Source organism: Penicillium samsonianum, assembly GCF_028829775.1.
Source record: "Penicillium samsonianum strain IBT 33392 chromosome Unknown utg000001l_segment0_segment0, whole genome shotgun sequence".
Taxonomy (NCBI): domain Eukaryota; kingdom Fungi; phylum Ascomycota; class Eurotiomycetes; order Eurotiales; family Aspergillaceae; genus Penicillium; species Penicillium samsonianum.
This window is the reverse complement of record NW_026643259.1, coordinates 2,927,914-2,954,150: the sequence shown is the minus strand read 5'-3', so window position 1 is coordinate 2,954,150 and position 26,237 is coordinate 2,927,914. Positions and strand designations below refer to the sequence as shown.

Below are 26,237 nucleotides of genomic sequence, written 5' to 3'. Positions count from 1 at the left end.
TACACTGCATCAAGGGCAAACTTCTGGTTTAATGCAGCAGTACATACATGTAAGGTGGCGCAAACTATTTTAGGGGGCACTCGACTATATCAAAAGAATATATTGTATGGCATGTACAAAACAGTACTATGTATGTACTATGGTGTTGCGCACTAAGAGATATATAGATATTCAACCAATACACAACCCATTCAGCCCGCTAAATGGACCAAGAATCGGCTGAGAAACACTGTGTCTGCCAGTACCACCATAGGACAAACTTCCTCATGGCATAAAATAAGGTAAAAGGGAGACAAAAGACAATTCGTGAATCACCAGCTGAAAGAATGAAGGTTCCCCATGATTCACATGCGCCCCAGTCCAAGTTGCGCAGAAATCGATAAATTACACATATCAAGTCATAATAAACAAGGAAAAACTCCAGCCAACATTCCAGATGTGGTCACGGCATGAAAGTGATTTTGAAGATTAGTCAAATCGTGAAGGGGTATGAAAAAGGATAGTCAAAGATGTATCATGTGGTACCAGCTTCGACTTGACGAGGTGTGCGTCCTTCCGAAGGCAGCGGATCCACAGGCGAAGTCCCAACTGCAGGTGGTGGTCTTCTTGACGAGGGCAAATGGAAGGAAATCTGGCGGAGTCGAGTGGGAATGAATCGAGACCACGTGGACTGACCCGAAGAACCCGAGGCATGGACTGGGTCCCAAAGCTGGTCATGCCCACTCCGCACATCCTGTTCTCGAGTTGGCGATATGTCTCTTTCCTCTGGAGATGTCGATTGAAATATTCGGCTAGGCAATCCCATCTGGACCCGGAATCCATTTGCCCTGCCACCGTTCCAAGCAACTCGAGGAGGTCTGAGAATTGCATCCGGGTGGGTCGAGGCTGTACGACGGCCCTGGCGATCTGTGACAGACTGTGCTTCAGTCTGGGCACGGGGTTTGGGGATATAGTAATCGGCCTTGCACAGAGGGCAACATGCCCTTCTGCTAGTCAGCCAGGGGTCGACACATGAGGCATGGAAAGCATGTCCACATGCAAGTCCCCGGATATCATCATCGTCCTCGATGATGTCTAGGCAAATCGCGCAAGAATCGCCAGGGTTGGGCAGAAGATCAGCAGGAACAGCATTACGAATGTAGGCACCATCATCATGGTCCTCAAGATCAATGTTCATGTTTTCATTGGTCAAAGAATGCTGCCATTTCTCTTTCTGGATACCTGCACCAGTGGATTGCTGAGTAGAAGGCATCCCAGATACTGTAGGGCCCTTCTCCTCCGAAGTCTGCACTGGAGGGTCATCTTGTAGGTCTTGAATGGGAGTTTGTGATGTATCATTGGAATCCACCCGTCCATGGCTCTTGGTGGGGGGTAAATTTGCAGCCGTGTGAACCCCAACCGCTGTCGCCATGATATCACTTTCATCTTTTAGGCTCTGTGGTCTGCTATTCGGAGCTGTGATACCTCCTTCTGTTGAAAGACCCTGGTTGGCCCGAGATGATCTCCACACTTTGTACTTGACAAGTGGAAACCGCCCGTTGACTTCATCCATCGTCATTAGCCTTTTCTCCCTTCTCCTGCGATGAGCTCGTGGCATGGTGACCAAGTCTATGGGCTCTCCTACTTCCTCACTGCGGAGCTGACGGTTGCGTTGGTTATATCGAAAGCAGTATTTGACTCCAACAATGATCCTGCGATGACCGTCAGATGCCATACCTGAAATGCTGGAAGGCTGGCCTGGACAGAGGGCATATGAAGCGACATACCATAGATTTGTGAACACAACACCAAACCCAAGAGCGACGAAGAATAATAAAGGTGAGCTTGTAGCATTATTCGAACCCGAACCCGAACCCTCTCCGCCGCTACTAGCAGTAGTGGTGGCAGCACTGCTAGAGGCTGATGTTGGTGTTGAAGACATTCCGACTAGAAATGTGATATGAAAATGACCGCACTGATCCCACTCGGAACGCGGTCACTCGATTATTGTTGGAGTCTCAGTTGCCCCAAGGTCGATCCTTCATGCCTTGAGTTGTGTGTACAGGGCAACCCTGTATGTAAATTTCGGGCTAGACTCCAGCAGATTAAGTCCGAGGCGAGCAGAAGGTGGATAGAAACGATCCAGGAGTATTTACCCCATGCGATAGACTCAATATTTGGAGATTAAACTTGATGGCCTGTCATGGATGATCAACCGTAAGCAGAACACACAGAACTTCCTGCGAAGAGAAGGTGAATGCCGAGGGTCGATCTCATATCATTATCAGTAGCAAGACCAGAAGAAACCTGGGCAGAGGTGAAGAGAGATAGAGGGACAGAGAGAAAAAGAGAAAGGAAGATAGAGAGATAGAGAGATGGAGAGAGAGTGGATCAGGGCAGGATGGAGGCCAGGCTCCTGGTTGATTTAAGGATGCATGCGGAGTCTGACGCCTGAGGTTATGAATCACGGGACTTCGTACTGTTAAAGTCTCGGATACCTCTGATTGACAGGGGTTTAGAACTGAATCAGAGGTGTAAGGTACTTCTGAATACATGCACAGGGGATGAGAGCAGGGCTATTTACCTGCCTCCTTTTTTCCCCCTCTCTTCTTTTTCTTTTATTTATTTGTAAATAAATTGTTGGGTATTGCATATTTTTACTGCTTAGCCACCTTTAACGGACATAAAATGGCCGGCGACTATCTGGTACTGTAAATACAGCTGGTTTAGGTACTACATATGTATGTATACGTATGATATGTAATATTTAGTAACCCCACCAATTTATAAACAAATAGCCTCAAGTGCATTGTAATTGATGAAATCTATATCAATTCATCGGTTTTTAAAGATGCTTAGAATTCTTATAATTTTAAACCAAATTGTACCTAGGTAAGAAATGTTGATATAGTAAGGTAGTTCTGTAGTATATAGTCCTCCATCTAAAAAGCCCAATTACCTTACTTCCTACTAGTTCTAAAGTGAAAGAAGAAAGACCTACTACAATATATAATCATATATATCCTAGAAAAGGTGGTCAATATAAAGTCTCACATGGCCGCTACACCGCTCCGTAATTCCCGAAACCCCTGGTTCACCTGCGAGGGACATCAGAGATCTATCTAAATGCAAACTTCCTTCTCCACATCTGCACTCCCCGCCCCCCAAGTCTCACTATGGACGAACCTAATCCAGTGGTATTCTTTGATATTGCCCTTGGAGGTAAGTCGGTTTCGCTATTTGCATATCAGCTCTGGTGGCATAGACACCTGAGTAACCTGACGACATGGCGAACTCTGCTAAGTAATATAATCCCATACAGGCGAATCTCTAGGTCGAGTGAAAATGGAGTTGTTTGCCAATGTCACCCCACGAACCGCAGAGAATTTCCGCCAATTCTGCACCGGCGAGAGCAAGAACCCCAAGGGACAGCCCCAGGGCTACAAGGGGAGCAAATTCCATCGAGTGGCATGTGATAAAGCTCCTTAGATATCGATGTGAAACTAATGCTCGCTGCAGATCAAAGATTTCATGATCCAGGGTGGAGATTTCATCAATGGCGATGGGACTGGGTCATGTACCATCTACGGCACCTCGAAATTTGCCGATGAAAATTTCACCCTCACACATGACCGTCCCGGTTTATTAAGTATGGCTGTAAGTCTGAACACCTCGAGACTTGGGGGGGCTTGTCTACCTAGAAAGGACTTTTCACTAACAGCAACAGAATTCGGGCCCAAACACCAATGGTTGCCAATTCTTTATAACAACTACGGCCACACCATTCTTGAACAACAAGCATGTGGTCTTCGGCCGGGTGATTGATGGGATGGATATCGTTAAGATGCTTGAACACACCCGTACCACTAAAGACAAGCCCAACCAAGATGTAACGATTGTACAATGTGGAGAGATGTAATAACAACTACACAAATGGGCTGATATCCAGGAAACAGCCATGTCCTACAAATCCATAGCTCCAAACAATGCAGGAAAAGACTTTGAATCATGGAGATATATCAATTTCATATGGCTTTAGTAACCAGGAACTTTTTTGATACTTCATAGTGATCGGCACAGACGTGATACCTCCGAACCAAAAAAAAAGTGTTCACAGAATCCTGTCCTCAGGTTTAGAGCTTGAACTTATTCAGATAATCCGCAGCCAGTGAGATAGCCTCCTCGACCTTGTCAGCGTTGGTACCGTTACCAATGGAAGTAGGCCCCTTTCCTCCTGCTTTTCCTCCCACGGTGCCAGAGACGACGGCTGCCCAGTCACTTGCCGAAGCACCTTGGTCACTCAGTTCCTATGTCCAAATCAGTATAAGAATCCATAAGTAGTAATATTTCACCATCTGTTTTCCCCAAATCCATGAAGGGTAAGACTGATATGTCCTGTTACTCACCTGAGAAATGTAACATCCGTGTGAAACCCGACCTTGTTCAGAGTCGGCCGCCAAAAGATAGACACTCTTGCCCTGCATCTTAGACTTGACATGGTTGAGAGATTCACTGACAGCCTTGGCATTGGCAGAAATCGGAAGCTGGACCACAAGCCACGACTTGTCTTTATTTTCAGGAGCCTCGAAATAGGAGGTGATAGTGTCGACCGCTTTCTTCGATTCCAGTTTTTGTTGGGCTTTTTGGCCATCGAGGACCTGCTTATTGATCTTGGCAAAACGTTCGCGGAACTTGGCCTTTTGGACGGCGGAGATTGCAAGCTGGTTGAGATCCACCTGGACTTGCTTAGCCTCCTGCTCCTTTTTGGAACCCAGAGGCAATGCGTTGAGCCGATCAAGGCGCTGTCCGAATTCCTCGGCAACTCTCTGCACCTCATGTGCATCCTCACCAGTGACGGCAATAATTCGTCGAATTCCCTTGGCAATGCCATTCTCCTCCAGGATGATCAAATCCTTGATATCGCCTGTCTTCTGCACATGAGTTCCTCCGCAGAACTCAATGCTGACTTCTTGCCAACGGGGATCTTTGACATTCTTTAGGATTTCCTCTAATTCCACACCGACAGAGACAACACGAACAGGATCGGGGTAAGTCTCGCCGAATACGGCCCGAACACCGGAAATTTGCTGGGCAGTGGCGAGCGGAAGTTCTTGAGAGTAAACAGCACAGTTCTGTCGAATATAATCAGTTGCCTTGGCTTCGATCTTCTCGAGCTCGGCGTCAGAGATTGCGCTCTTGTGGGAGAAGTCAAATCGAAGCTTCTCGGCGGCCACCAGGGAACCCTTCTGATCAACACCATCGCCTAGGATTTCCTTCAGTGCAAAATTCAGGATATGTGTTCCGGTATGGTTATTCCGGATGGGCCAGCGTCGGAGTTCATCGTACTCGCAAATGACAGAATTTCCGACAGTGAATGATCCGTATTTCATGAAGCCGGTGTGTAGAACGTATCCGGCGTAAGACTGTACATCGCCAACTTCAAGCTCCGCTTGTCCGTCAATGATGATTTTCCCTGTATCATTTTCCTGACCACCCTGTTCGGCATAGAAGTTCGTGCAGTCGAGAATGACGCCAAGCTGTGCCCCCTCAGGAACATCGTCAGTGCTATTGTGGAAAGCTTTCCCGTGGTAGATAGCCTTGACGTGAGAAGTGATGTTACCTCGGCCAAATTTAGGCGAATCATCCGTTTTTTGTACGTCGTTCATTTTCTCCAGCTTGCCTAGGTCGTGGACATCAAGCTTAACTGTGTTCTCGGCAGCCTTCTTCTGACCCTTGCTGGCTTCCTTCGCCTTCAAGCGAGCCTCTTCAAACTCGACATCATCAATGCGGAGACCACGTTCCTCGGCCATGATTCGAGTCAGGTCAACAGGGAAGCCAAAGGTGTCGTACAGTCTCCAAACATCGGCACCATGGAGCATATCGGTGCCCTTAACTTTGGCCTGTTGGGCGTATTGCTCAAATTGCCGCTCACCTCTATCCAAGGTCTTGGCAAATGATAACTCTTCCTCGTCCAAGATTTCGATGACATCTTGCTGCTTGCGCTTGAGTTCAGGGAACATTTCACCCAATTGATCCACAACAGTCGGCACTAGCTTAGCGAAGAAATTCCCAATATCGACCTGGAAATATTTCCGGGCATACCGAGCTCCTCGGCGTAGGACACGGCGAATCACATAGCCACGGCCCTCGTTGTTGGGAATGACACCATCCGAGATAGCGAACATCAAAGTCCGCACGTGGTCTGCAACAACACGGTAGGCGGTGTCAATTCCATCGGCATCATCGGCGCCAAAGTGGCCGCGGTATTCCCGGGCCCCAGTGGTATTCTGGATAGCCTGGAAGATCGGAGTGAAGACATCGGTATCGTAGTTGGAAGGTTTGTCCTGGAGAATGGACACTAGTCTTTCGAAGCCCATTCCGGTGTCAACGTGTTTGTTGGGAAGGGATCTCAAGGAGCTATCCGACTCGCGGTTATATTGGATGAAGACGTTGTTCCAGATTTCCAGCACATTTGGGTCGTCTTCATTGACGAGATGAGCAGCGTTGCGCCCACCGATCCGATCATAGTGCACTTCACTGCAAGGTCCACATGGGCCTTGATCACCCATTTCCCAGAAGTTGTCTTTCATATCTCCAGGAAGAATGTGAGATTCAGGAACGCCCACCGATTTCCATAGCTCTTTGGCTTCCAGATCCGGTTCCAATCCACCCGCTTCATTACCTTCAAAGTAAGTAACGTAGAGGCGATCGGGATCTAGCCCGTAGACCTCCGTCAATAGGGTCCACGAATAAGTGATAGCTTCTTTCTTGAAGTAGTCGCCAAAACTCCAGTTGCCGAGCATCTCAAAGAAGGTCTAGAGACTTGGTCAGCACTTCTTCCGGTGAATGATAGCAAGCGGGTAGGGTTTAAACACTGACATGGTGATAACTATCCTTGCCAACATCATCCAGATCCTGTGTCAGGTCAGTCAGTGTACCAAAGCCCCTCTTCAGAGCCCTCTAGGGTTTTACAAGGCACACCCACGTTATGTTTTCCACCGGCACGGAGGCACTATTTAATTGTATCAGCAACAGTTCCAAGTCGGATATTTTGGTGATAGTGAAATATCCAATACCTTTTGCGAGTTCGTTGCGCGCTTCATCTTTCCAAAGTCCGACGAGGCGTCAACAGTGCCCAGGAAGATGGACTTGAACTGGTTCATTCCCGCATTGGTGAAAAGAAGAGTTGGATCCGATAGAGGAGCGACAGGGGAAGAAGGGACTGTATACAAGAATTACTTCAGGTCAGTCCATGTCGTTGGCGGGGGTGGAGGGGTAGGCGGGAAAAAAAAAAATGGGCTCAACGTACCGAATGTATGGCCATTTTGTTTAAAATAATCTAAAAATGTGTCTCGGACTCGCTGAGCAGTCCATTCCGAACCTAGAGAACTCATCCTGTCGAATGTGGGAGGTTTGGTTGACAGGGAGCGAACAAAACAAAGGGAGAATGTTCTGGGTTGATTTCTGCGAAAGAGATGAGTCAAAGCCCGTTCCCCGTTCGTCACCACCCCAGAAACCCGCATCGAGCAACGAAATGAACTTGACCCCGGATCTGTGCACTTAATTCAACCACTTCTTCCCCCCCCCCTTTTTTTTATATTATCACGCACTTCCAAATACTCGAGAGAGAGGGAGAGAGAGAGAGAGAGAGAGAGAGAGACAGATAGAAAGTGTGGATGGCGGGTGAGGAAGGTCACGGGAAGAAGCGCCCGGCCGAAGCTGACCCCGATGGCGCGCAACCGTTAACGAAGAGATTTGGACACCTACGAATAGGTAGGCAATTGAACTTGAAAAGTTGTGGAAGTTGTCAAGTTAACATATTTGTAGATAATAGCGTGCCAATCTCCGCTCGGGCCAAACCCAAGGGGCATATTCAGCATAACCAGCATCAACATGACTACATTGATCACCAACATACCCAACATAACCAAAAGCTTTCTTCCCCAAACGATGCAATGATCTTGGATGACACCAAGCATACGACTTACATTTACAACCTGGATCAAGAATTAATGGAAGCCGACTCTCCTGGTTTGGTGTTTTTACCATTCGCGGAGAAAGTCCTCTCAGTCCCTCAATCCGTTCTATCCGACTCGATACCCTCAGGGAAAGAACTTGTTCTTTATACGGAACCAGCTTCCCTCACGGTTCCCAAGGAAAAAGATAATGTTCGAAGGGCAATTCTTGAATCTCGAGCACGAGCTAGAGAGAACAAAGTTAGGGAAGATTTATATGATGATCCAATGGATATTGATAGTTGAAGTTCTGAAGTGCAATATGGGTAATAAGGATTAGCGAAGTGTATAATTGTATAATTGTGTACCTTTTGGGTATTCAAACGTATATAATGTGCATTTGATGTACATTGTAGTACTTTGCATTTAGTTAACTGACTATTAACTAACTATTTTGGGGACGTAGTACATATGTATTTAGTATGTAATATACACGGTATGAGTATTGAAGATAACCGGAACCACGTGACTCACCGCTCCCGAAAAATTTTCTGGTTTTTTGTGTGGCTCCGACTAAATATGCACTCGGCTTGATAAAAAAAAATTTCCTCTCTCCCCCACCATCCCTCTTCCCATCCCTCCCTCAAAATCACATCTAAAATTTCATAATGGCCGATTCTGAGGTTTACGACGGTGCCGTCGGCATCGATCTTGGTGTGTTTTTGCTCTACTAAATTCGATCGCACAGCTGCTAATTGCCTTTTTTTTGTTTTTCTATAGGCACTACCTACTCTTGCGTTGCCAACTACGAGGGCACTAATGTCGAGATCAGTACGCTTTCCCCAAAATTTCGATCTTTCTCTCAAATACTGACTATTTGATCAGTTGCCAACGACCAGGGTAGCTACACTACCCCCTCCTTCGTCTCTTTCACCGACAAGGAGCGTCTGATTGGTGATGCCGCCAAGAACCAGGCCGCCATGAACCCTGCCAACACTGTCTTCGATATCAAGTGAGTTGGAAAAAAAATAAAAAATCTTGCGCAGCCTATCAATTCGAGATATGCGCATTCTCCACAATTCCAAATTCGTTCTGACTCAAATGGAACAGGCGTCTGATCGGTCGCCGCTTCGAGGACCCCATCGTCAAGAAGGATGTCGAGTCCTGGCCCTTCAAGGTCATCGACCAGGGTGGCAACCCCGTTGTCCAGGTTGAGTACCTTAACGAGACCAAGATCTTCTCTCCCCAGGAGATCTCCTCCATGGTCCTCATGAAGGTATGGCAAAATATATACTTCATATTTGTGGGATTTGTTTGCTGACTGGTTGAGAACAGATGAAAGAGGTCGCTGAGATCAAGCTCGGCAAGAAGGTTGAGAAGGCTGTCATCACCGTGCCCGCCTACTTCAACGACAACCAGCGTCAGGCCACCAAGGATGCCGGTGCCATCGCTGGCCTGAACGTCCTCCGTATTATCAACGAGCCTACTGCTGCCGCTATCGCCTACGGTCTCGGCGCCGGCAAGTCTGAGAAGGAGCGCAACGTCCTCATCTACGATCTCGGTGGTGGTACCTTCGATGTGTCCCTGCTGAACATCCAGGGTGGTGTCTTCACTGTTAAGGCCACCGCTGGTGACACTCACCTTGGTGGTCAGGATTTCGATACTAACCTCCTTGAGCACTTCAAGAAGGAGTTCCAGCGCAAGACTGGCAAGGATCTCTCCGGTGATGCTCGTGCTCTCCGTCGTCTCCGCACTGCTTGCGAGCGTGCTAAGCGTACCCTGTCCAACGCTACCCAGACCACTGTCGAGATTGACTCTCTCTTCGACGGTGAGGACCTCAACTCCTCTATCACCCGTGCCCGTTTCGAGGACCTTAACGCCAAGGCTTTCTCTGGCACCCTCGACCCCGTCCAGCAGGTCCTCAAGGACTCTGGCATGCCTAAGAACAAGGTTGACGAGATCGTCCTCGTTGGTGGCTCCACCCGTATTCCTCGTATCCAGAAGCTCCTGAGCGACTTCTTCGATGGCAAGAAGCTCGAGAAGGTAAGACAAAACAGCACTACTTGATCTAACGTCAACACCAGTTACTTATCTTTTTCTTTCTATAGAGCATCAACCCCGATGAGGCTGTTGCCTACGGTGCTGCCGTTCAGGCCGGTATCCTCTCCGGCAAGGCCACCTCGGCCGAGACCGCCGACCTGCTCCTTCTTGACGTTGTTCCTCTTTCCCTTGGTGTTGCCATGGAGGGCAACATCTTCGCCCCCGTTGTCAACCGTGGCCAGACTGTCCCCACTATCAAGAAGCGCACCTTCACCACTGTTGTCGACAACCAGAGCACTGTTCAGTTCCCCGTCTACCAGGGTGAGCGTACCAACTGTGCTGACAACACCTCCCTGGGCGAGTTCACTCTTGCTCCCCTTCCTCCCATGCGTGCCGGTGAGGCCGCTCTCGAGTGTGTCTTCGAGGTTGACGTCAACGGTATCCTGAAGGTCACCGCCACTGAGAAGACCTCTGGCCGCACTGCCAACATCACCATCTCCAACGCTGTCGGCAAGCTTTCCAGCTCCGAGATCGACCAGATGGTTGACGGTATGTTTCTCCTGCTGACTGTAATCTTTTGACTATATACTGACTCAACAATTTGTAGATGCTGCCAAGTTCAAGACTAGCGATGAGGCTTTCACCAAGCGCTTCGAGTCTCGCCAGCAGCTCGAGTCTTACATCTCCCGTGTTGAGGAGATTGTCTCCGACCCTGGCATGTCCATGAAGCTCAAGCGCGGCAACAAGGAGCGTATTGAGTCCGCCCTCAGCGACGCCATGGCCCAGCTCGAGGTTGAGGACTCCACTCCCGAGGACCTCAAGAAGAAGGAGCTTGCTCTCAAGCGTCTGATCACCAAGGCTATGGCCACACGGTAAATGCATACATGGGAAGACATGAACATAGACTTATGGCCAACGAATTTTCCTCTTTCCCGGGACTCTACTTCTCAGGGAATCTGCACCATGTAGACCTTGGGCAGAGTTGGTCTCTGTCACGCTTTGTTTATGAAGCCGGGCAACTTGGGCGCAGTTTTCTTTTCTTGAAAAGTATGATTTGTTTTGTTTTTTGTAGACGAAGTTCGCCATCTGCAATTTAATGACATTGTGATGATCTCCTCTCATTGTAATAATTGGGAATACTTGGTAGTTCGACATGGTAATATGTGTGTTCTTTTGGCCACGAGGCGGAAGGGCGGGTAACGTGAGAGAGACTTCTTGAACTGTGCGCCTCCACTTATAACTTTTTACAACAATCGCTTCCACCATGCAACGTATTATAACCCAATCAATTCGCTCCTCTTGCCCTCGTCTTGTTGCACACCCTCAAGGGACTCAAGCGTTTCGGCCTTTATGTCTCCTACCCCGAGCCCAGCGCGCCGTTCCTCTGAACCGGCGTGAGTTTGCCAGTTCGCCTGCCTTATACAAAAAAAAGGACAAGGCCAAGAAAGCTTCTGCTTCTGCATCTGAGCCAGAGGAAAGCTCTAGTGCTCCTTCCGAAGATCCCTTTGATCTTTCACAATTACACAATGGCATTTCCACGGCTGTTGCTCGGCTAAAAGATGATCTGTCCAAGCTTCGTGCAGGAGGGCGGTTCAATACCGCAGTCCTAGAAAGCTTGAGAGTCCAGCTGAGCAAAGACAGCAAAGATTCGATCAAATTAGGAGATCTGGCGCAGGTTGTGCCCAAGGGAGGACGCATGGTTACTCTATTGGCGGCCGAAGAGGATGTAAGTTCATGATGCTCGACCACTCCGATTTTTCTTTCCTTGCTGGGGCGTGAGCCTTCTATTGCTGTCCCAACGAACTAACTCTAATACATTTTGAGCAGCATTTGAAACCTCTTACTTCAGCGATCGTCTCCTCAAACCTTTCCTTGACCCCACAGCCCGATCCTCACAACGCCCTCCAGCTTAACATTCCTATCCCACCACCTACAAAAGAATCCCGGGACAAGAACGTCCAAGCTGCCAAGCAAGCATTCGAAAAGGCTGCCGGTGTAGTACGTGACTCTAGGGGTGCCATGCATAAACGTCTCCAGGATATGCAGAAGAAGAAACTAGCTCGGCCAGATGACGTGCGCAAAGCTCACGATCAGATGGAGAAGGTTACAGACCAGGGCCAAAAGGAGGTGAAGGATGCATTCGAAGGGGCCAAGAAGACATTGGAACAGGCATAAGAAGCCCAATTGGCAAAGGCAAGGAAAAATTATGAAAAACCATAGTCTATGGCAATGGGCGTTTGTAAAATAAGACTTTGTAAATCTAGGTAGAGGCCATAGGCATAATTGGGGAAGATATGGGGAGAATATAGGAAAATGAACCCGATCAACGAAACAAATATAATACAAATCACTTCTAGCACTAATTCACATATCCTTAGACGCTCTTGGTCTTGCGGCCAGCAGAGACAAGAGATTCAATCTTGACCATAAACTGTGAGGTCTTTCCGGTTGTCTGGTAGGTCCCGTTGTTCCTGAGGTTCTTCGACACCTCTCCCAATACGGCATGCCCATCTTTCCCGACTTCAGATGGGGGATAGTTCCCCTGAACAAACATTTCCATGAGAGACTTGGTGTTTTCTGCGTCGAGGGGACTAAACTCGACATTCCGAGGCTCCACAAGGTCACCCTTGCGCTGTGAAATTCGATCGGCACGAAGCTGAGCCAATCGCTTGGTCTCTTCCAAAGCCTCGGCCTTCTCATTCTCGTTGTCGAACAGAACGCTCTGGCCCTTCCATAGGCGCCTTCCAAGCTCATAGGGCGGGATATAACCATTGGCAACGCGGCCGCCTAGGCTGGAAAGCTTTTCATAGACAGCAGCCGAGCGCGAGTTCACGTCTGTGGGAATTGAAGGCCAGGTCTGTTTCAAAGTAGAGTAGTTGATCTCCTGGGGCTCATAGCGAATAGGGGTTGGCCGTGATTTGATGATTTGCTCTTGCAGAACTTGGTCGATATTCGCCGCTGCGGCATCTTCGCCCTCCTCATCCTCGGAAGATCTTGCATTCTTGCGCGGGCCATTTCGGTTACCCTTGGCGCCAAATTTGGCAGCTTTGGCGGCTCTGGCGGAGAGGTTGGGTTTGCGATTTGGGGGTTGGTTGCCGCCTCGAACGTCGCGCGATCTCGGGCTGCGGATAATCTTAGGTTGCTCTCCACCGCTAGCTCGTGCCGCCGCAAAAGATCTAGCGTCAATCACTCGAGGAGGACGAGCTTGATACTGGTTGGTGCGAGCTGGAGGGCCATTGGGATTGCGAGGCCGGTAGGTAAGTTGCGCCGGTGGAGGGCGGGTATTGGGTTTACGGTTGTCTAATGGGCGTGTGTTAGAATCCAAACTCCCAATGGCCCAAATATTTGAGGCGCAATTGCACAACTGCATTTATCTTTGCTCAATGCCTGATTCCCTTGGATGTACCTACCGGATGGCTGATTTCGATCTTCGGCGGCCACTGTACGAGTATAGGAGAACTGGCGAGCAGGTGTAGAAAGACCGAGTTTTGCCCGTTCACAGTGCAGCGAGATCTGCCTCAACTGTGGCCGAAACATATTGTATTCTGAATGAACCAGGTCGTGTCCCTAGAACGTTTTGGTAAAGAGGACTCAATACTGTTCGACGCGGAAAGATTGAATGAAGAATTACAGTCACGTGAGGTACCGCCTTCTGGGCTCCGCTCCAAGTAAACACAGGCCATCGTCAAGTCTTCCTTTGATTCATTGCAATCGCAATACCTTTCACTGCCAAAATGCTTCGTCGAAAGCCAACAGCTATTGCTATCACTTCTGAGGATATTACTGCCTTTGAAGAAGCCAGACTTCGCAAACTGTCTGAAGAAAACAAACACCCAGAACAGCACGCAAAGGGGACCTCCAATGTCAACCTTGACCCCAGCGATGAGCTGAAACCACTTCCAGGTGACAAGGCTAGGATTGTCCGGACTCGTGAAGAAAGAATAGGCATTAGTCGACGTGCTTGACTGTCTACACCGCCACCCCGAACCCCTAGACCACCGTTGCATGTTGGAATGAATGACTTGTTCCACACCACGACACTTGGATATGAGGTACATAACCCAATCGTGATATGCTTGCATGTATTTCTTGACCCTTGAATCACTTGAATCCCTCTCTAGGTCACATAATTCATCATTAACAAGAACCAAATAGTGCAGGATCTTTCGCATTGAAAACATAACACCTATCCCATCCATCACACACCATCTTCCCTGTATGACAGCGTACGACAGCGAACGATCGAACAATCATAGAGCGTGGTGCCTTTTAAGCACCAGACAATCATGACATTGTTAGGATATGGGTTTCCCTCTGCCCACATCTACCAATATCCTAGCACATCTCACTATTTCCCCATATGGTGACCCATTGGCTAGGACGTCGATTCAACAATGGAGAAGTGAGATGGCATATTGGAATATCTTCTCGACAAAACAGAAAACATTGCATACTACTTTGTTTATCTAGATCACATCTATCGGACATCTTGGCAAGAACTGATGCTCTGCGTGACCTCTCTCCCTTGGCGTATTTCGAGACTTGTTTGTTCTGATCAGAGGCTGTAGGTTAACAATGGACAAAAAAGCAAAGATACCGATGAGAGAGGACAAAATGAGAATCCCTTCGAGTATAGAACAAGTGCTATTTTACCACTGCTCTACCGACATGCCCAATACTAAATAATGTCTTTTTATGGTAGTCTTTTTGTATGTCTTTATAGATATTTTCTCCTCTTCAGTTTGTTAGTTGGACCCCAGAAAAAGGTGAAAAAGGCTTAATTTGTGAAATGGACTTTTCTATGTATAACCTTTGATTTTTTTCTGAATCCAGTCTACCAAAGAGACCAATTGAAGCAAGCTTATGATGTACAGCAGGATTCATGCATCAACTATCATCCCAGCCGGTTAGACGTCATGATGGTTGGACCTCTCTACCTCAACCTTTTTCCCCATTGAGCCATGCTTATATGCCCTGGCGCTTGTATTGTAAAAAAAAATACTGGGGAAGATATCGCAAATAACAAAAGAATATAGGGAATATAAAGTAACAATAGCAATGGTTGCCTGGGATAGTTAGACAAGAACCAGCAGGCCAAAAAAGAGGAAAATCCGGGCGACTGAATGGGAGAGAAACAAGACCATAGATGATTTGGGTATTTGTGCGTCTCATCCTCTTTGGCGCTTGGACATATTGTCAGGGCTAACATCAACTGGATAATTCCATCGCCGTTTCAGCCCTTGTGGGTCATACACACTAGCAACACTTTGCTGCCAGTCTCGTGCCGAAAACACAACTGGGGGTGCCTGGAACTGGGAAGGCGAGAGAGACTGGGTAGATGTAACAGAGGGTACTTTGTTAGGTGTCTCGTACTGGATGGGGTATTGGGAATTCATAACATTTTGTACACCCGGCACTGAATTGTTTATAGGCATTGGCGGGGAGTTTGCGCTGACGGTAGAGGGGTTCACGGAGAAGGCCATGTCCCATTGACTAGAGAGAAAGATTAGTAAGAGACCAAGCGAGAGTCGCGTTGTTGAGAAAAGTGAATCATGTACGTACGTAATGATTCGGGTCGGGTCCCAGTGGTTTTCATCGACCGAAGGGGCATCTAGAGGATGAGTTGTTGGAGGCTGATGGGCAACCATTCCGAGGGATTGTATCTGAGAAGATGTGTCGGACTTCGAGTCTTCAGCACCAGCCGAAATCGGAGGGGTTACCGGAAGCGGATTGTAACGCACTCTGGATTGCAGATGATTCAAGTGCGGATGGTAGTGCGCATCCATAGGTGGGCTGGGATGGTAGGGCTCCGAGGGACTCCCGTATGGGAAACTGGGCTTCAACTCGAAAGGACGATGCATGTCGGCGGAGAAAGCCAGTCTTAATGAATCGATCTGAGCTTGAATCTCGGGCATGGGCCAGGCGGTGGAGCAAGTCTCGAGAATTCTCATATGACGGGTGAAGAATTCACGGGCATCTGAATTGAACTCGGGATCGGGAGAGGTAATTGCAACCTGCTCGTATTAGAATGGCTTTGCTACGAAAGAAAACCCCCACAAATTGTTGAATGCTTACCAGGTGCAGCATCGTACAAGTCAGGATACAATATATGGCAAAATTGATGCCTCTTTGCATGTAAAGTAGGCCAGGTAGCCCGAACCTTTGCAAGATGGCTTCTTGTAGTCGACAGAGGCTTTTTGCCGAGGAGTAGCACAATGACATATGGATCTTCCATTCACCGCCGGCTGCAAAAGATTGAGAAGCGAAAAGTTGAGGGCGATGTAGCATAATAATGGCGAGGTGGCAATGAGAATGCATATTGCCTACAAAATGAGATGGAAGCCACGGTGGAGAGCCATCGGCAGGATAATTGACCTGTAGGTCTGGAGGAAGGTTGCGAAGCCAATCTGCGAAAAGCGGGTTGCTTTGTACAAATCGGGCATCTGCGCCCCAGTCCTTTTGCTTCTTGACTTTGTGATAGATATCTGTAATGATGCGAATGTGATGTGCGTTGCGAACAAAATAGGCATATTGTCTTGAGCGGTCGATCTCGTAATGATCGAGACCTCTGATATCTAGCGTCGGACGCATGTCCACCGTCTCAGGATCGACCCCGTAATCCGAACGGCCTACTTTGATCAGAAGCTGGTTGATTTTAATAAAGGATGGGATGGAATAGACTTACCTTGGGGCCCACCGATCATCACCTCAACCACCAAGAGAGCCTGCCACACTCTGGTGTGCACCAAGCACTCAATTGGACCGAGTCCACACGGCTTGCCTTCAGCATGATTGCTATAATGTTCGTGAATGTCCAAATCTTTCGCCATTGAGACAATAGTTTTGACAGTCTGCCAGGACCGATAATAGTACCCTTTCTTTGGCAAAGATTCCCTTGCTTTTAGTAGCAGAAGTAATGCTTGAATAGTACTCAGACGCGGTACATCCATAAAGCTAGTCTCGTGCCCTAGGAGATGTCAGTTTTTGAAGATGGCTGGACGAATGTTCAGTATTGACTCACTGTTAGCCAAGGCAAGCCACTGAGCGCCTTCTGCGGGCTCATCAGATAAACGGCCCGCACAGGCAAAAAGGGCCTCGAGAAGAAGGGGAGAAATGGAATGGCGATCATGCTGCCATTGGTAGTACAGGTGGGCACGAGATACGACAGGAACATAGGGATGTATCTCATCAAAGTAGATCTTGAAATAAGCCATAACGTCGTCTTCTGCAGGCATGAGCTCAGGGGGAATTCGAATCGTCACGCCCGATCCGGTTCTGAGAGGTGGAAATTGCTCTTCAACGTCGTCCTGGACAGGAGCGTCGGGCTCAATTCGATCGGTGCGTTGCCTTCTAATGTATGGGGCTATCGAAGGGGGTGGAGTGTTAGCTATTAGTCGCGGGAAAATCGGTAGAAGGGCAATATGCCATACCAATCCCACTCTCGTCAATCTTCAACTCCCCAAGTACATCACTGAGGTTTTCCGCAGTCGACTGATCGTTATCAGCATACACATTCCGGTCTGATGATCCCATAGACGGAGTTTGCGGCCCCGGAAACATTTGAGGCTGTTGAAAAGTTTGGTGCGACATTGCCATTTGGGCTGACTGAATATCGTTGTAGATGCTGGGTTGAGCCTGAGGAGGGACGAATTGGGAATACATGCTCATTTGATCATACGGGGGGATAGTGTTCATGGTTGCTTGACTGCTGTCCTTGAAGACCGGGGCCACTGGAAATGTATGAGAACCCTCGGGTGCGCTGGAGGGTCCTCCGGTCTCTAGAGTAGACTCGCCCTGGCCATCAGGGAGAAAGTCTCCATCTTGCCCAATGGTCGGAGGGACACAGACCAGCTTTAGACGAGTGCATGCAGAACAAGGCCACGTATTTGTCGTAGCTGCGTCACACTTAATTTTCCTTTTCCGGCAACCATTACAGGCTCGCATCACTAAACATCAGGCTTGTCAGTATTTATTATTGACTTGTGATGGACGCATTTCATACCCTTCAGCCTCTTATGTCGGTTATGCTCATCAACGAATACATAGTCTACCGATGAATGATTAGTTGCCAATGCAACATGCAAGGAACGGATGGTGCTTAAGAGTCATACTTTTCTGGCCTTCTCTCGGGGGGCCCGCTGGGGGCGCAAACGAATAACCTTGCATGCTTGCCCGTTTGATAACAAGTGTCGGGTTTGTAAAACGGTGTAGAGTGTGACGGTAGAGGTAACTCAAGCTCGTATTGGGGCTATCAGGGTATCAAGAAAGGAAGAAGAAAAAAAGACTGTGCTGGGAGTTCTATCCACAAGGACCTGCCTCGGGATATTGAAGGACGTTTGTCGGTATGTGAGAGAGAAGGTAGAAGTCGAACCTCGCTCTGCGAGATGGGGATTTGTCGCGAGTGATCCAACTGCGCCAAGAGACGATAAGGCCGAATGAAGAGCAAAGGCAGGATCGCGGGATGCCGGATTAGTCGAGGCCCAAGCGGATTAATCGGGGCAGACCACAGTTATGGTTGCAACAAGCCCTAGAGACGCTGTTCAATGACAGACGCCAGGTTCCAGGTTGTCCAAAGGCTGCGACCGACTTGCCGAGGCTCCGCGGAAAATTGATCGGCAGAAGTCGCAAAAGTCCCAAGACGTGCAGATGTTCTGCAAGGCTGTTGTGGTTTGGAAGATTTGCGCTCTCGGCAAACCGAATGCAACGTATATCAAGTGCGTGAGGCTGGACACAGAAAGAAAATCAGGTTGCCTTGGGGCTCGAATTTATGTGGTGAATAAATAGTTGATTGCTGCAATAAGTACAGAGCGAATTAGCGTCGGTTCCCACACATATAATGCAGGTCAAATAAGATCACATAGAAGCACATCAAGCCCCAAAAGGCAACTGCTTACAATTCGGGTAAGTGGAAGGGTTTCGGGTGCATATCCATCGATATTAATGTCGCAATGTACTCCGCATTCGAATCAATGAGTCTGGCGCATTGCATCTCAATTGGGAGGGAATATGTGAAAGAAGCGCGGAGCATTAGGAAGAGCAACCCAGGTTCACAAGTGGAGACATAGGGACATTGGCGAATAGACTGTAGTATTTTAAGAAGGAAAAAAAAAGAAAAGGGGAAAATTAAAGCTTGTGTGAGAGAGAGAGAGGGAGAGAGAGAGAGAAGATCAGAAGCTGAGGGGTGGGAGGTACCCGGTGCCAAGTGTGGAAGAGGATCCAATAGCGCCCCCGCCGCTGTGGATTTTCCCAGGGTGGAGGGGCGATCTGGATTTGTGTTCTATATATTTTAGTACTTACATATGTAGATTATGGAGATCTAATACTTGATTTATTCAGTAAGATACAGCAAGTAATTATTCCAGTTGGTTTAGTCGTATAACATACAACATACATATATAAGGTACTAGTAGGGTTATATAGTAGGTGAATAAGGGATGAGAGTGTCTCCACTTAGGAGTGATACTGTTACCTTAGTGAATCAGTAGTACCTTCCAGGGTTGTTTATTTATGCTATTATGATTATCATTATGTACAGGTACTTATATAGAGGCGGATATATGGAGTACACCTATATAGCTCGTGCATGATGTAATCGTGTCACATAGAAAAAGCAAATAAGTAAATGAGCACGAAATAAACACATAAACAAATAAGACCCTAAACTTTTCTGAAACAGACCCGATTATTTGGAAAAAGACACGTTCTGTGAAACCTTTAGTAGAATTAGGCCAAAATTGCCGGGGAGACTTCGGACAAAAAAATGATTTTAAAGCCAAACTCGGCTTGTCGATCATCCCGAGCCGCTGCGATTGTCAGGTTACATACGGAGTACAGAGTATGTACTTTAGCCCTATTATTAGGGATATAGGAATATTAATAATAGATCCCTAATAATAGGGAATAGTGCATCTATATCCTCTATGACTATTAAACCTCTGAGAATGTATATATTAATATATTAAAACCCTTGAAAAAGTAAAGACTGTACAGACTTGTACTTCGTACTCCGTACAGAGTCCTTACCGAGCCTGGAGGACTCGCACGTGAACGTGATTGATAAACGTTATCGCATCGGCAATTTTCCCCCTCTCAACTACCACTACCTGACTCGATCACACTCTACCTGGTCCTTGTACCCCCTATTTCATCATGGCGGAAATGCAAAATTCAAACCCCACGATCCTCAATGCCGCTGATCTCCCCACGCGGTTGCGACCCACCGTCACTCGCAAGTCTGAATATGCTGGTATCTTCACATCGGCCCTGCCCCTCGCCCCAGTAGACTTCGAGAGTGCCCCGTCATCTGACTCAGAGGATGACAACCTGCTGGAGGAGCCTATTGATGAACAGGAAATATATGGTAAGACTCTCTCATATACATCTCCGAGAAAAAGAAAAAGCAAAAAAAAAGCCTATATGTCCCCGGAGATGATTCCCTAGCTCAGTCCACTAACACTAAAATGATCAGATCTCATCTCGTCAATCTCCGACCCGGAACATCCCATCTCGCTCGGTGAATTAGCCGTGGTCTCTCTCCCAGATATCGCGATCAAGCCAACCCTCCCTGACGTCCCTGATTCGCCTCTGCAAACTGTCACCGTACTTATCACGCCCACAATCACTCACTGCAGTCTCGCAACCGTCATCGGTCTTGGCGTCCGCGTTCGTCTGGAACAGTCTCTCCCCTCAAGATTCAGAATGGATGTACGTATTAAGGAAGGTACACACAGTACCGGAGATGAAGTCAACAAGCAGCTCGCCGATAAGGAGCGGGTTGCCGCGGCCTTGGAGAATGGTGCGTTGATGGGGGTCATTGCCAAAATGATGGAGACTTGCCACTGAGCTTTCAAATCCCCCTTGTACTATAAGCGGGGTCTGATTCCATTGGTGATGCAAATACCTAGGTAACGACCTATCACCGGCAGATAGACCAGGCCCTCTCGTGTGACGACCGCCTACGATGAATGACTTTCTAGATTTTGAATGACGTGCATTGGATTGAGTATTAGAAGTACATATGAACTTTGCTACCATAAGATTGTTTACACCGGATCAAAGGACTCCCCTCCCCCGTAGCCAACCCTATTTCGAGTAGTGAAAATTTTGAGATCATGAGTCTAGCACGCCACATTCCTTCAAACCCTTCCAGAGCTCCGGCTCCAAAAATTTACTCACAGTAACATCTTCGGCCAGACCCTTGCGCCTCCGTGTTTTCAAGACAAAGTCCCGGGCAGTGGCCATGGCAGGGGCCATCTCCAAGGGCTTGAGCTTGACATCACGGTCCAGTGGATCACCAGGAACCACACTCCACTTATCAAACGCAAGGTTTACCATAGCTTGACCTTGTGTGTGAATCCGGAGATCGGTTTCAAATCCAAATGAGTCAATCACTGGGATCAAACCACGCACGGAGTAAAGAGGCGTTCCCGCAATGGGGCCGTCTGACAGGACGTGACCTCTTCGGCGGGACAAGACTGTATACACCGAAGCCACGGAGTCTGCAGGTCCTGTCATTGTGACAGAATAGATCGGCTCCATGAGACGCGGAGATGCCATAAGGAACGACGAGTATACAGCACGGCGGGCTGTAGGGATGATCTGGCCTCCACCGCGGTAGATAGCCTGATCGGCCAGGGACACGTCTGTGAGCCTGAACTTTGTGTTTCGAATGGCTAAACTTCAATTAGTGTCACATTCATCATCTGCGCCGAGACTGCAAGATCATTGGCGAATGAGGGGGAAGTCAAAACTTACGTTCTTCACAAAGAGGGCCTTCCCGTGTACCCCAGCTGAAGCCTTGAGTGATAGAGTCCCTAACAGTACCGAGAAGCTTCTTATCCACTTGAGAGGGTAAAGTGTCATCTTGGAGAATATTGGGGCCCATTTCATCCGGTCCAAACGCCCAGATGCTTCGGGCTGCAAGCTTATCCCAATCGTAATTGTCCTCGAAGTATCGAGCAACCTTCCGAATGGGGTCCTTGATACTGACCTTACCACTTTCAATATCCTCTGCAATCCCATCATCTAAAGGCTCCGCAATCATCGTGATTTTATTCTTCTTATTCGGAGTGATTGAGTAACACATGATGGCAGAGGTTTCCACCACAGTCTCACAGAAGCGTGTAACGGGGTCGGAGACCTTGATCTCCATCTCTGAGTATAGTTTCCGGAGGTCATGGAGCACACAGTCCATGTAAAGCTCGCCAGTTCCTAGAACCACATGCTCACCAGACTCCTCAACCTTGGTTGAGATGAGGGGGTAGCTCTTGTTGATTTTCCGCAATCCATCCAACATCTTGGGAAGTTCTGATGGATTGACCGGCTCAACGGCGACCTTAAACACTGATTCAGTCATGTGCCGAATCGGGCGGAAGATGTAGACCTCCTCGTCATCTTCAAGCTTCAGGGGCATCAGCGTCGCAGTCTTGACAATGGAGTTGTCCACGCCACCCAAAAGAACCCAGTTTCCGGCAGGGACACCGTTGGTTGGGATGTTGTAACGCGTCTCCGCAATCCACGTGTCGGAGATGGTTGCTACCACCATGTCTTCTTCGTCTTCCGGCGTGTAGCCCTCGCCGAGGACACGGACCTGCTGACCAGGCCGCGCTGTGCCACTCATAATTCTTCCAAAGGAGTAGAAGCTTCCGGCATCGGTACTGCTGAAGAGTTTGGTGACATGGATAACCAAAGGTCCGTCTTGATCACAAGCAACCATTGAGGCCCCAATCTTGGTATCCACAGGCCCAGTGTAGTATCGCTCCAATGCTCTTCGGGCACCTTCCACCGGGGAAGGAACGTGCTGAACAACCATGTCCACAAAGCCAGTGGCCGGCCCAAAGAATTTCTCGCAGACAAGGCTGAGCAGCTCCTTGGCATCGGTCTTGAGCTGAGATGGCTTCAAATTGACACCGACGCTAGCCAGAGTCTGTTTCAAATCCTCGGGACTCTCACTTAGTGTGTGAGAGTAGAGCTTGTAGACCGGCTCCAAGACAAACTTGACGAATGACCGCTTTGCGTTTTCCTCCACTCCCTTGCGAGTGAACTTTCGGCTCTTGGGATTGTAGAAGATGTCACCCCAAAGTCGCGCGGCAAATTCTGTCGCGTCCAAGCTCGGGTAATTGTCTGCATACATCCGGGAAAATGACTGCAATGTAAAGCACCAGTTCATCGAGCTTGATGCGAATGCAACATTGCCCTTCTCGGGGCTTAGTCGTCGTCGCTCGCCTTGCCCTGGCAAAATGTTCTCGATAATCGTATTGACCTCTTCAATCACATGCTTCAACTTGAAATAGGCATCATTGGGAGGAAGTTTGAGCTCGAGAATGAGTCGATCCATCTTGTTGACGACCAAGGTCAAGGGAAGATCTTCCAATACTGCATGCTTGATAATTTGCTCAGTGTTCGCCTGAACACCTTCGACAACATCCACAACCAGTACCACACCATCCGCTAGGCGGATAGAGGCAGCCACCTCATCGACAAAATTCACATGCCCGGGGGTATCAAGGAGGTTGAGCAGGTGAGATTTGCCTTTGGTGCTTGGGAGAACGAGACTCATCGGTGCCGACTTGATTGAGAGACCGCGCTCTCTCTCTAGGAAATGAACATCAGTGTATCGCAGTTGTTCCTCCCTCTTCCGTCCTGTGCGCTTCTCCAGCCGCTCTGTTAGGTCGTGCGTCTGTTTGACCAGCATATCCATGAAAGCAGTCTTTCCATGGTGCAGGTGACCAACAATTGCGACGTTCCTTGTCTGTGCTGGGAAGCTCAGGAGATCAGACATGAATTCCCGAGAGAAGTGTACATGTGGGAGTTCGGTCTCTGCGATCGCAAATTTCTTCTGCTGGACGGGGGCAATGATGGGCTCTGATAATGGCTGGGCATCTTCCTCCTGGACCATAGTTTCGACATCCTCGCCGTAGACTTGTTGTGCGCTGGGGTAGTATTGCTTGTCTTCATGCAATATGACCGCATTCGAAGGACCCTCTGCGGAAGAAGGCGCAAGATTAGTGAAATTGCAGACCTTGAATAAGACATATCGACATACCATCGACTTCCATCAACTGTTGATCATTTATCTCCTCCTCCTCTTCTTCATCATCATCGAAAGCCTCATCGAACTTGAAGGCTTGAGGCTGGACATCTTCATGATGCTCCTCGTCGGATTCCGCATCGCCGATGTAGTTACCAAACCTAGGTACAATTAGTAAGATTGTGGATTTAGAGAGTTGAATAAACATACTCATCATAGAGGTCATCCATAATGAAAAGAGAAAGTGAACGTATGAAGGTTAAAAAAAAAGAGCGTAGCTCCAGACGCGTGCCGGAGAAGTTGAGGATCTCAACTTTCACTTGGTCCGAGCGTCTTTTGGAGTACTCGTGCCTACACCGTACAGCTCCTCACTCCCCACCATACAATTTACTCTTATAGATGCCCCTCCCTCTTTGATCTCTTGGATCTTTACTTTACTTCTCTCTACTTTTGTATATCCTTTCTTATCCTCTCCACTTCCACTTTTTTCCCCCAAAATGTCTTCTCTTCCTCCCGTTTACATCGTTTCTACTGCCCGTACTCCCGTGGGCTCTTTTCTGGGGTGAGCATTCCTCTATTCTTCTTTTCCTCCCCTGAAGACTTGATCTGACATTGGTTACTGTAGCTCCCTCTCCAGCTTGACTGCTCCCCAGCTTGGTGCACATGCCATCAAGGGTATGGCATATACCCCAAATAATACCACACCCATCTTCAATGCTAATAATAATTTGCAGCGGCTGTCGAGCGGGCTGAGGGTATCAATGCCTCTGATGTCGAAGAGGTTTTCTTCGGTAATGTCTTGTCTGCTGGGTAAGTTGTCTTTGCTACATCCTATACTGCAATTGAGACTGACCTTTTTTTTTTCGTTTATAGTGTTGGACAGAACCCCGCCAGACAGTGCGCCATCGGTGCTGGCCTTAGCGATTCTACCGTCTGTACCACTGTCAACAAGGTCTGCGCTTCTGGCCTGAAGGCCATCATTCTCGGTGCCCAGACTATCATGACTGGAAACGCCGATATTGTTGTCGCTGGTGGAACTGAGTCCATGTCGAACACCCCTCACTACCTCCAAACTTCTCGCAGCGGTACCAAGTTTGGCAGCCAGACCCTAGTTGACGGTATCCAGAAGGATGGTTTGACTGATGCCTACGGCAAGCAGGATCTTATGGGTGTTGCTGCCGAGGAGTGCGCCGAGGATCATGGCTTCAACCGTGCCCAGCAGGATGACTATGCTATCCGCAGCTACGAGAAGGCCCAGGCTGCCCAGAAGGCCGGTGCTTTCGACTACGAGATTGCCCCTATTGAGATCCCCGGCTTCCGTGGCAAGCCTGGTGTGACTATTTCTCAGGATGATGAGCCCAAGAACGTGAGTACCTCTTGTTCTCTGCGCTAGATTATTGTGACTTTGACTGACCATTCCTTTCGGCTTATAGCTCAACCCTGAGAAGCTCCGCGCCATGAAGCCCGCCTTCATCCCCGGCACTGGAACCGTGACCGCCCCCAACTCTTCGCCCCTGAACGACGGTTCCGCCGCTGTTGTCTTGGTTTCCGAGGCTAAGGTGAAGGAGCTCGGTCTGAAGCCTATTGCCAAGATTCTGGGTTGGGGTGATGCTGAGCAGAAGCCCAGCAAGTTCACCACCGCTCCTGCTTTGGCTATTCCCAAGGCTCTCAAGCACGCCGGTGTGACCCAGGACTCCATCGACGCCTTTGAGATCAACGAGGCCTTCAGTGTTGTGGCCCTTGCCAATCTGAAGCTCCTTGGTCTCTCCGAGGACAAGGTCAACATCCACGGTGGTGCAGTCGCCATTGGACACCCTCTCGGTGCCAGTGGTGCCCGTATTGTGTCTACCCTGCTCGGTGTCTTGAGCGCCAAGGGTGGCAAGCTTGGCTGCGTTGGTATCTGTAACGGTGGTGGCGGTGCCAGCGCCCTGGTGATTGAGTCCATTTAAAGAGTAAACTCTGTTAACGAAAAACGGAGATGTGAAACGACCTTCTATCTTTGCATATGAAATACCAAGTCCATTTTTGACGGGGAAGATACTCGGCGGTTGTCTGCAGACATACCCCATCCTGCAGCGACGAACATTCGCAGTATCAGTACCGTTTTCTCGGTATCTAGAATAGTTAATGAAATATCCTTGTGTGTTTATATCCTGCTTTCCACTTGGTTGCTTCGTGTTGGTCTGAGATGAAGACAGAGTCGGGTTTGAGGGCCGATCTTCCAGCACTTCTAA

The 26,237-nt window shown here is 48.5% G+C and overlaps 12 protein-coding genes across 12 annotated transcripts; 7 read left to right on the top strand and 5 right to left on the bottom strand.

The window, feature by feature from the left end:
- Positions 1 to 514: 514 nt before the first annotated feature.
- Positions 515 to 1,921, bottom strand: N7471_001141 (E3 ubiquitin-protein ligase RNF103; the record flags this gene model as incomplete). Its single annotated transcript, XM_057273862.1, has 2 exons — positions 515 to 1,691; positions 1,767 to 1,921. 2 exons carry the CDS (start codon positions 1,919 to 1,921, stop codon positions 515 to 517), a joined length of 1,332 nt encoding a protein of 443 aa, XP_057142041.1.
- A 1,234-nt stretch (positions 1,922 to 3,155) lies between these two features.
- cyp3 (putative peptidyl-prolyl cis-trans isomerase) lies at positions 3,156 to 3,898 on the top strand (the record flags this gene model as incomplete). The annotated part of the gene is made up of 4 exons (XM_057273861.1): positions 3,156 to 3,201; positions 3,302 to 3,447; positions 3,499 to 3,636; positions 3,707 to 3,898. The coding sequence occupies 4 exons, from the start codon at positions 3,156 to 3,158 to the stop codon at positions 3,896 to 3,898; spliced, it is 522 nt and encodes a 173-aa protein (XP_057142040.1).
- Positions 3,899 to 4,112: 214 nt separating this feature from the next.
- N7471_001139 (alanine--tRNA ligase) lies at positions 4,113 to 7,502 on the bottom strand (the record flags this gene model as incomplete). The annotated part of the gene is made up of 6 exons (XM_057273860.1): positions 4,113 to 4,286; positions 4,386 to 6,794; positions 6,859 to 6,894; positions 6,965 to 6,991; positions 7,056 to 7,201; positions 7,289 to 7,502. 6 exons carry the CDS (start codon positions 7,500 to 7,502, stop codon positions 4,113 to 4,115), a joined length of 3,006 nt encoding a protein of 1,001 aa, XP_057142039.1.
- A 153-nt stretch (positions 7,503 to 7,655) lies between these two features.
- Positions 7,656 to 8,240, top strand: N7471_001138 (uncharacterized protein; the record flags this gene model as incomplete). Its single annotated transcript, XM_057273859.1, has 2 exons — positions 7,656 to 7,752; positions 7,807 to 8,240. The coding sequence occupies 2 exons, from the start codon at positions 7,656 to 7,658 to the stop codon at positions 8,238 to 8,240; spliced, it is 531 nt and encodes a 176-aa protein (XP_057142038.1).
- A 283-nt stretch (positions 8,241 to 8,523) lies between these two features.
- On the top strand, positions 8,524 to 11,085 carry hscA (putative Hsp70 chaperone (HscA)). The gene is made up of 7 exons (XM_057273858.1): positions 8,524 to 8,648; positions 8,715 to 8,765; positions 8,820 to 8,946; positions 9,045 to 9,210; positions 9,270 to 9,977; positions 10,043 to 10,523; positions 10,582 to 11,085. The coding sequence occupies exons 1-7, from the start codon at positions 8,603 to 8,605 to the stop codon at positions 10,848 to 10,850; spliced, it is 1,848 nt and encodes a 615-aa protein (XP_057142037.1). The 5' UTR covers positions 8,524 to 8,602; the 3' UTR covers positions 10,851 to 11,085.
- Positions 11,086 to 11,238: 153 nt separating this feature from the next.
- On the top strand, positions 11,239 to 12,149 carry N7471_001136 (ribosome-recycling factor; the record flags this gene model as incomplete). The annotated part of the gene is made up of 2 exons (XM_057273857.1): positions 11,239 to 11,700; positions 11,802 to 12,149. The coding sequence occupies 2 exons, from the start codon at positions 11,239 to 11,241 to the stop codon at positions 12,147 to 12,149; spliced, it is 810 nt and encodes a 269-aa protein (XP_057142036.1).
- Positions 12,150 to 12,348: 199 nt separating this feature from the next.
- On the bottom strand, positions 12,349 to 13,511 carry N7471_001135 (uncharacterized protein; the record flags this gene model as incomplete). The annotated part of the gene is made up of 2 exons (XM_057273856.1): positions 12,349 to 13,274; positions 13,385 to 13,511. 2 exons carry the CDS (start codon positions 13,509 to 13,511, stop codon positions 12,349 to 12,351), a joined length of 1,053 nt encoding a protein of 350 aa, XP_057142035.1.
- Positions 13,512 to 13,708: 197 nt separating this feature from the next.
- Positions 13,709 to 13,939, top strand: N7471_001134 (CDC26 family anaphase-promoting complex subunit; the record flags this gene model as incomplete). Its single annotated transcript, XM_057273855.1, has 1 exon — positions 13,709 to 13,939. One exon carries the CDS (start codon positions 13,709 to 13,711, stop codon positions 13,937 to 13,939), a length of 231 nt encoding a protein of 76 aa, XP_057142034.1.
- A 1,203-nt stretch (positions 13,940 to 15,142) lies between these two features.
- N7471_001133 (Zn(II)2Cys6 transcription factor) lies at positions 15,143 to 18,383 on the bottom strand (the record flags this gene model as incomplete). The annotated part of the gene is made up of 8 exons (XM_057273854.1): positions 18,086 to 18,383; positions 17,977 to 18,021; positions 17,405 to 17,920; positions 16,996 to 17,337; positions 16,660 to 16,941; positions 16,050 to 16,603; positions 15,537 to 15,988; positions 15,143 to 15,467 (listed from the first exon to the last, which is right to left on the bottom strand). The coding sequence occupies exons 1-8, from the start codon at positions 18,138 to 18,140 to the stop codon at positions 15,143 to 15,145; spliced, it is 2,571 nt and encodes an 856-aa protein (XP_057142033.1). The 5' UTR covers positions 18,141 to 18,383.
- A 1,740-nt stretch (positions 18,384 to 20,123) lies between these two features.
- On the top strand, positions 20,124 to 20,816 carry N7471_001132 (iron-sulfur cluster assembly protein CIA2; the record flags this gene model as incomplete). Its single annotated transcript, XM_057273853.1, has 2 exons — positions 20,124 to 20,334; positions 20,443 to 20,816. 2 exons carry the CDS (start codon positions 20,124 to 20,126, stop codon positions 20,814 to 20,816), a joined length of 585 nt encoding a protein of 194 aa, XP_057142032.1.
- A 267-nt stretch (positions 20,817 to 21,083) lies between these two features.
- N7471_001131 (U5 snRNP component Snu114, putative) lies at positions 21,084 to 24,233 on the bottom strand (the record flags this gene model as incomplete). Its single annotated transcript, XM_057273852.1, has 4 exons — positions 21,084 to 21,646; positions 21,729 to 23,957; positions 24,019 to 24,164; positions 24,214 to 24,233. The coding sequence occupies 4 exons, from the start codon at positions 24,231 to 24,233 to the stop codon at positions 21,084 to 21,086; spliced, it is 2,958 nt and encodes a 985-aa protein (XP_057142031.1).
- Positions 24,234 to 24,389: 156 nt separating this feature from the next.
- erg10B (acetyl-CoA C-acetyltransferase) lies at positions 24,390 to 26,154 on the top strand. The gene is made up of 5 exons (XM_057273851.1): positions 24,390 to 24,565; positions 24,629 to 24,678; positions 24,738 to 24,813; positions 24,877 to 25,369; positions 25,437 to 26,154. The coding sequence occupies exons 1-5, from the start codon at positions 24,501 to 24,503 to the stop codon at positions 25,950 to 25,952; spliced, it is 1,200 nt and encodes a 399-aa protein (XP_057142030.1). The 5' UTR covers positions 24,390 to 24,500; the 3' UTR covers positions 25,953 to 26,154.
- The last annotated feature ends 83 nt before the right edge of the window (positions 26,155 to 26,237 follow it).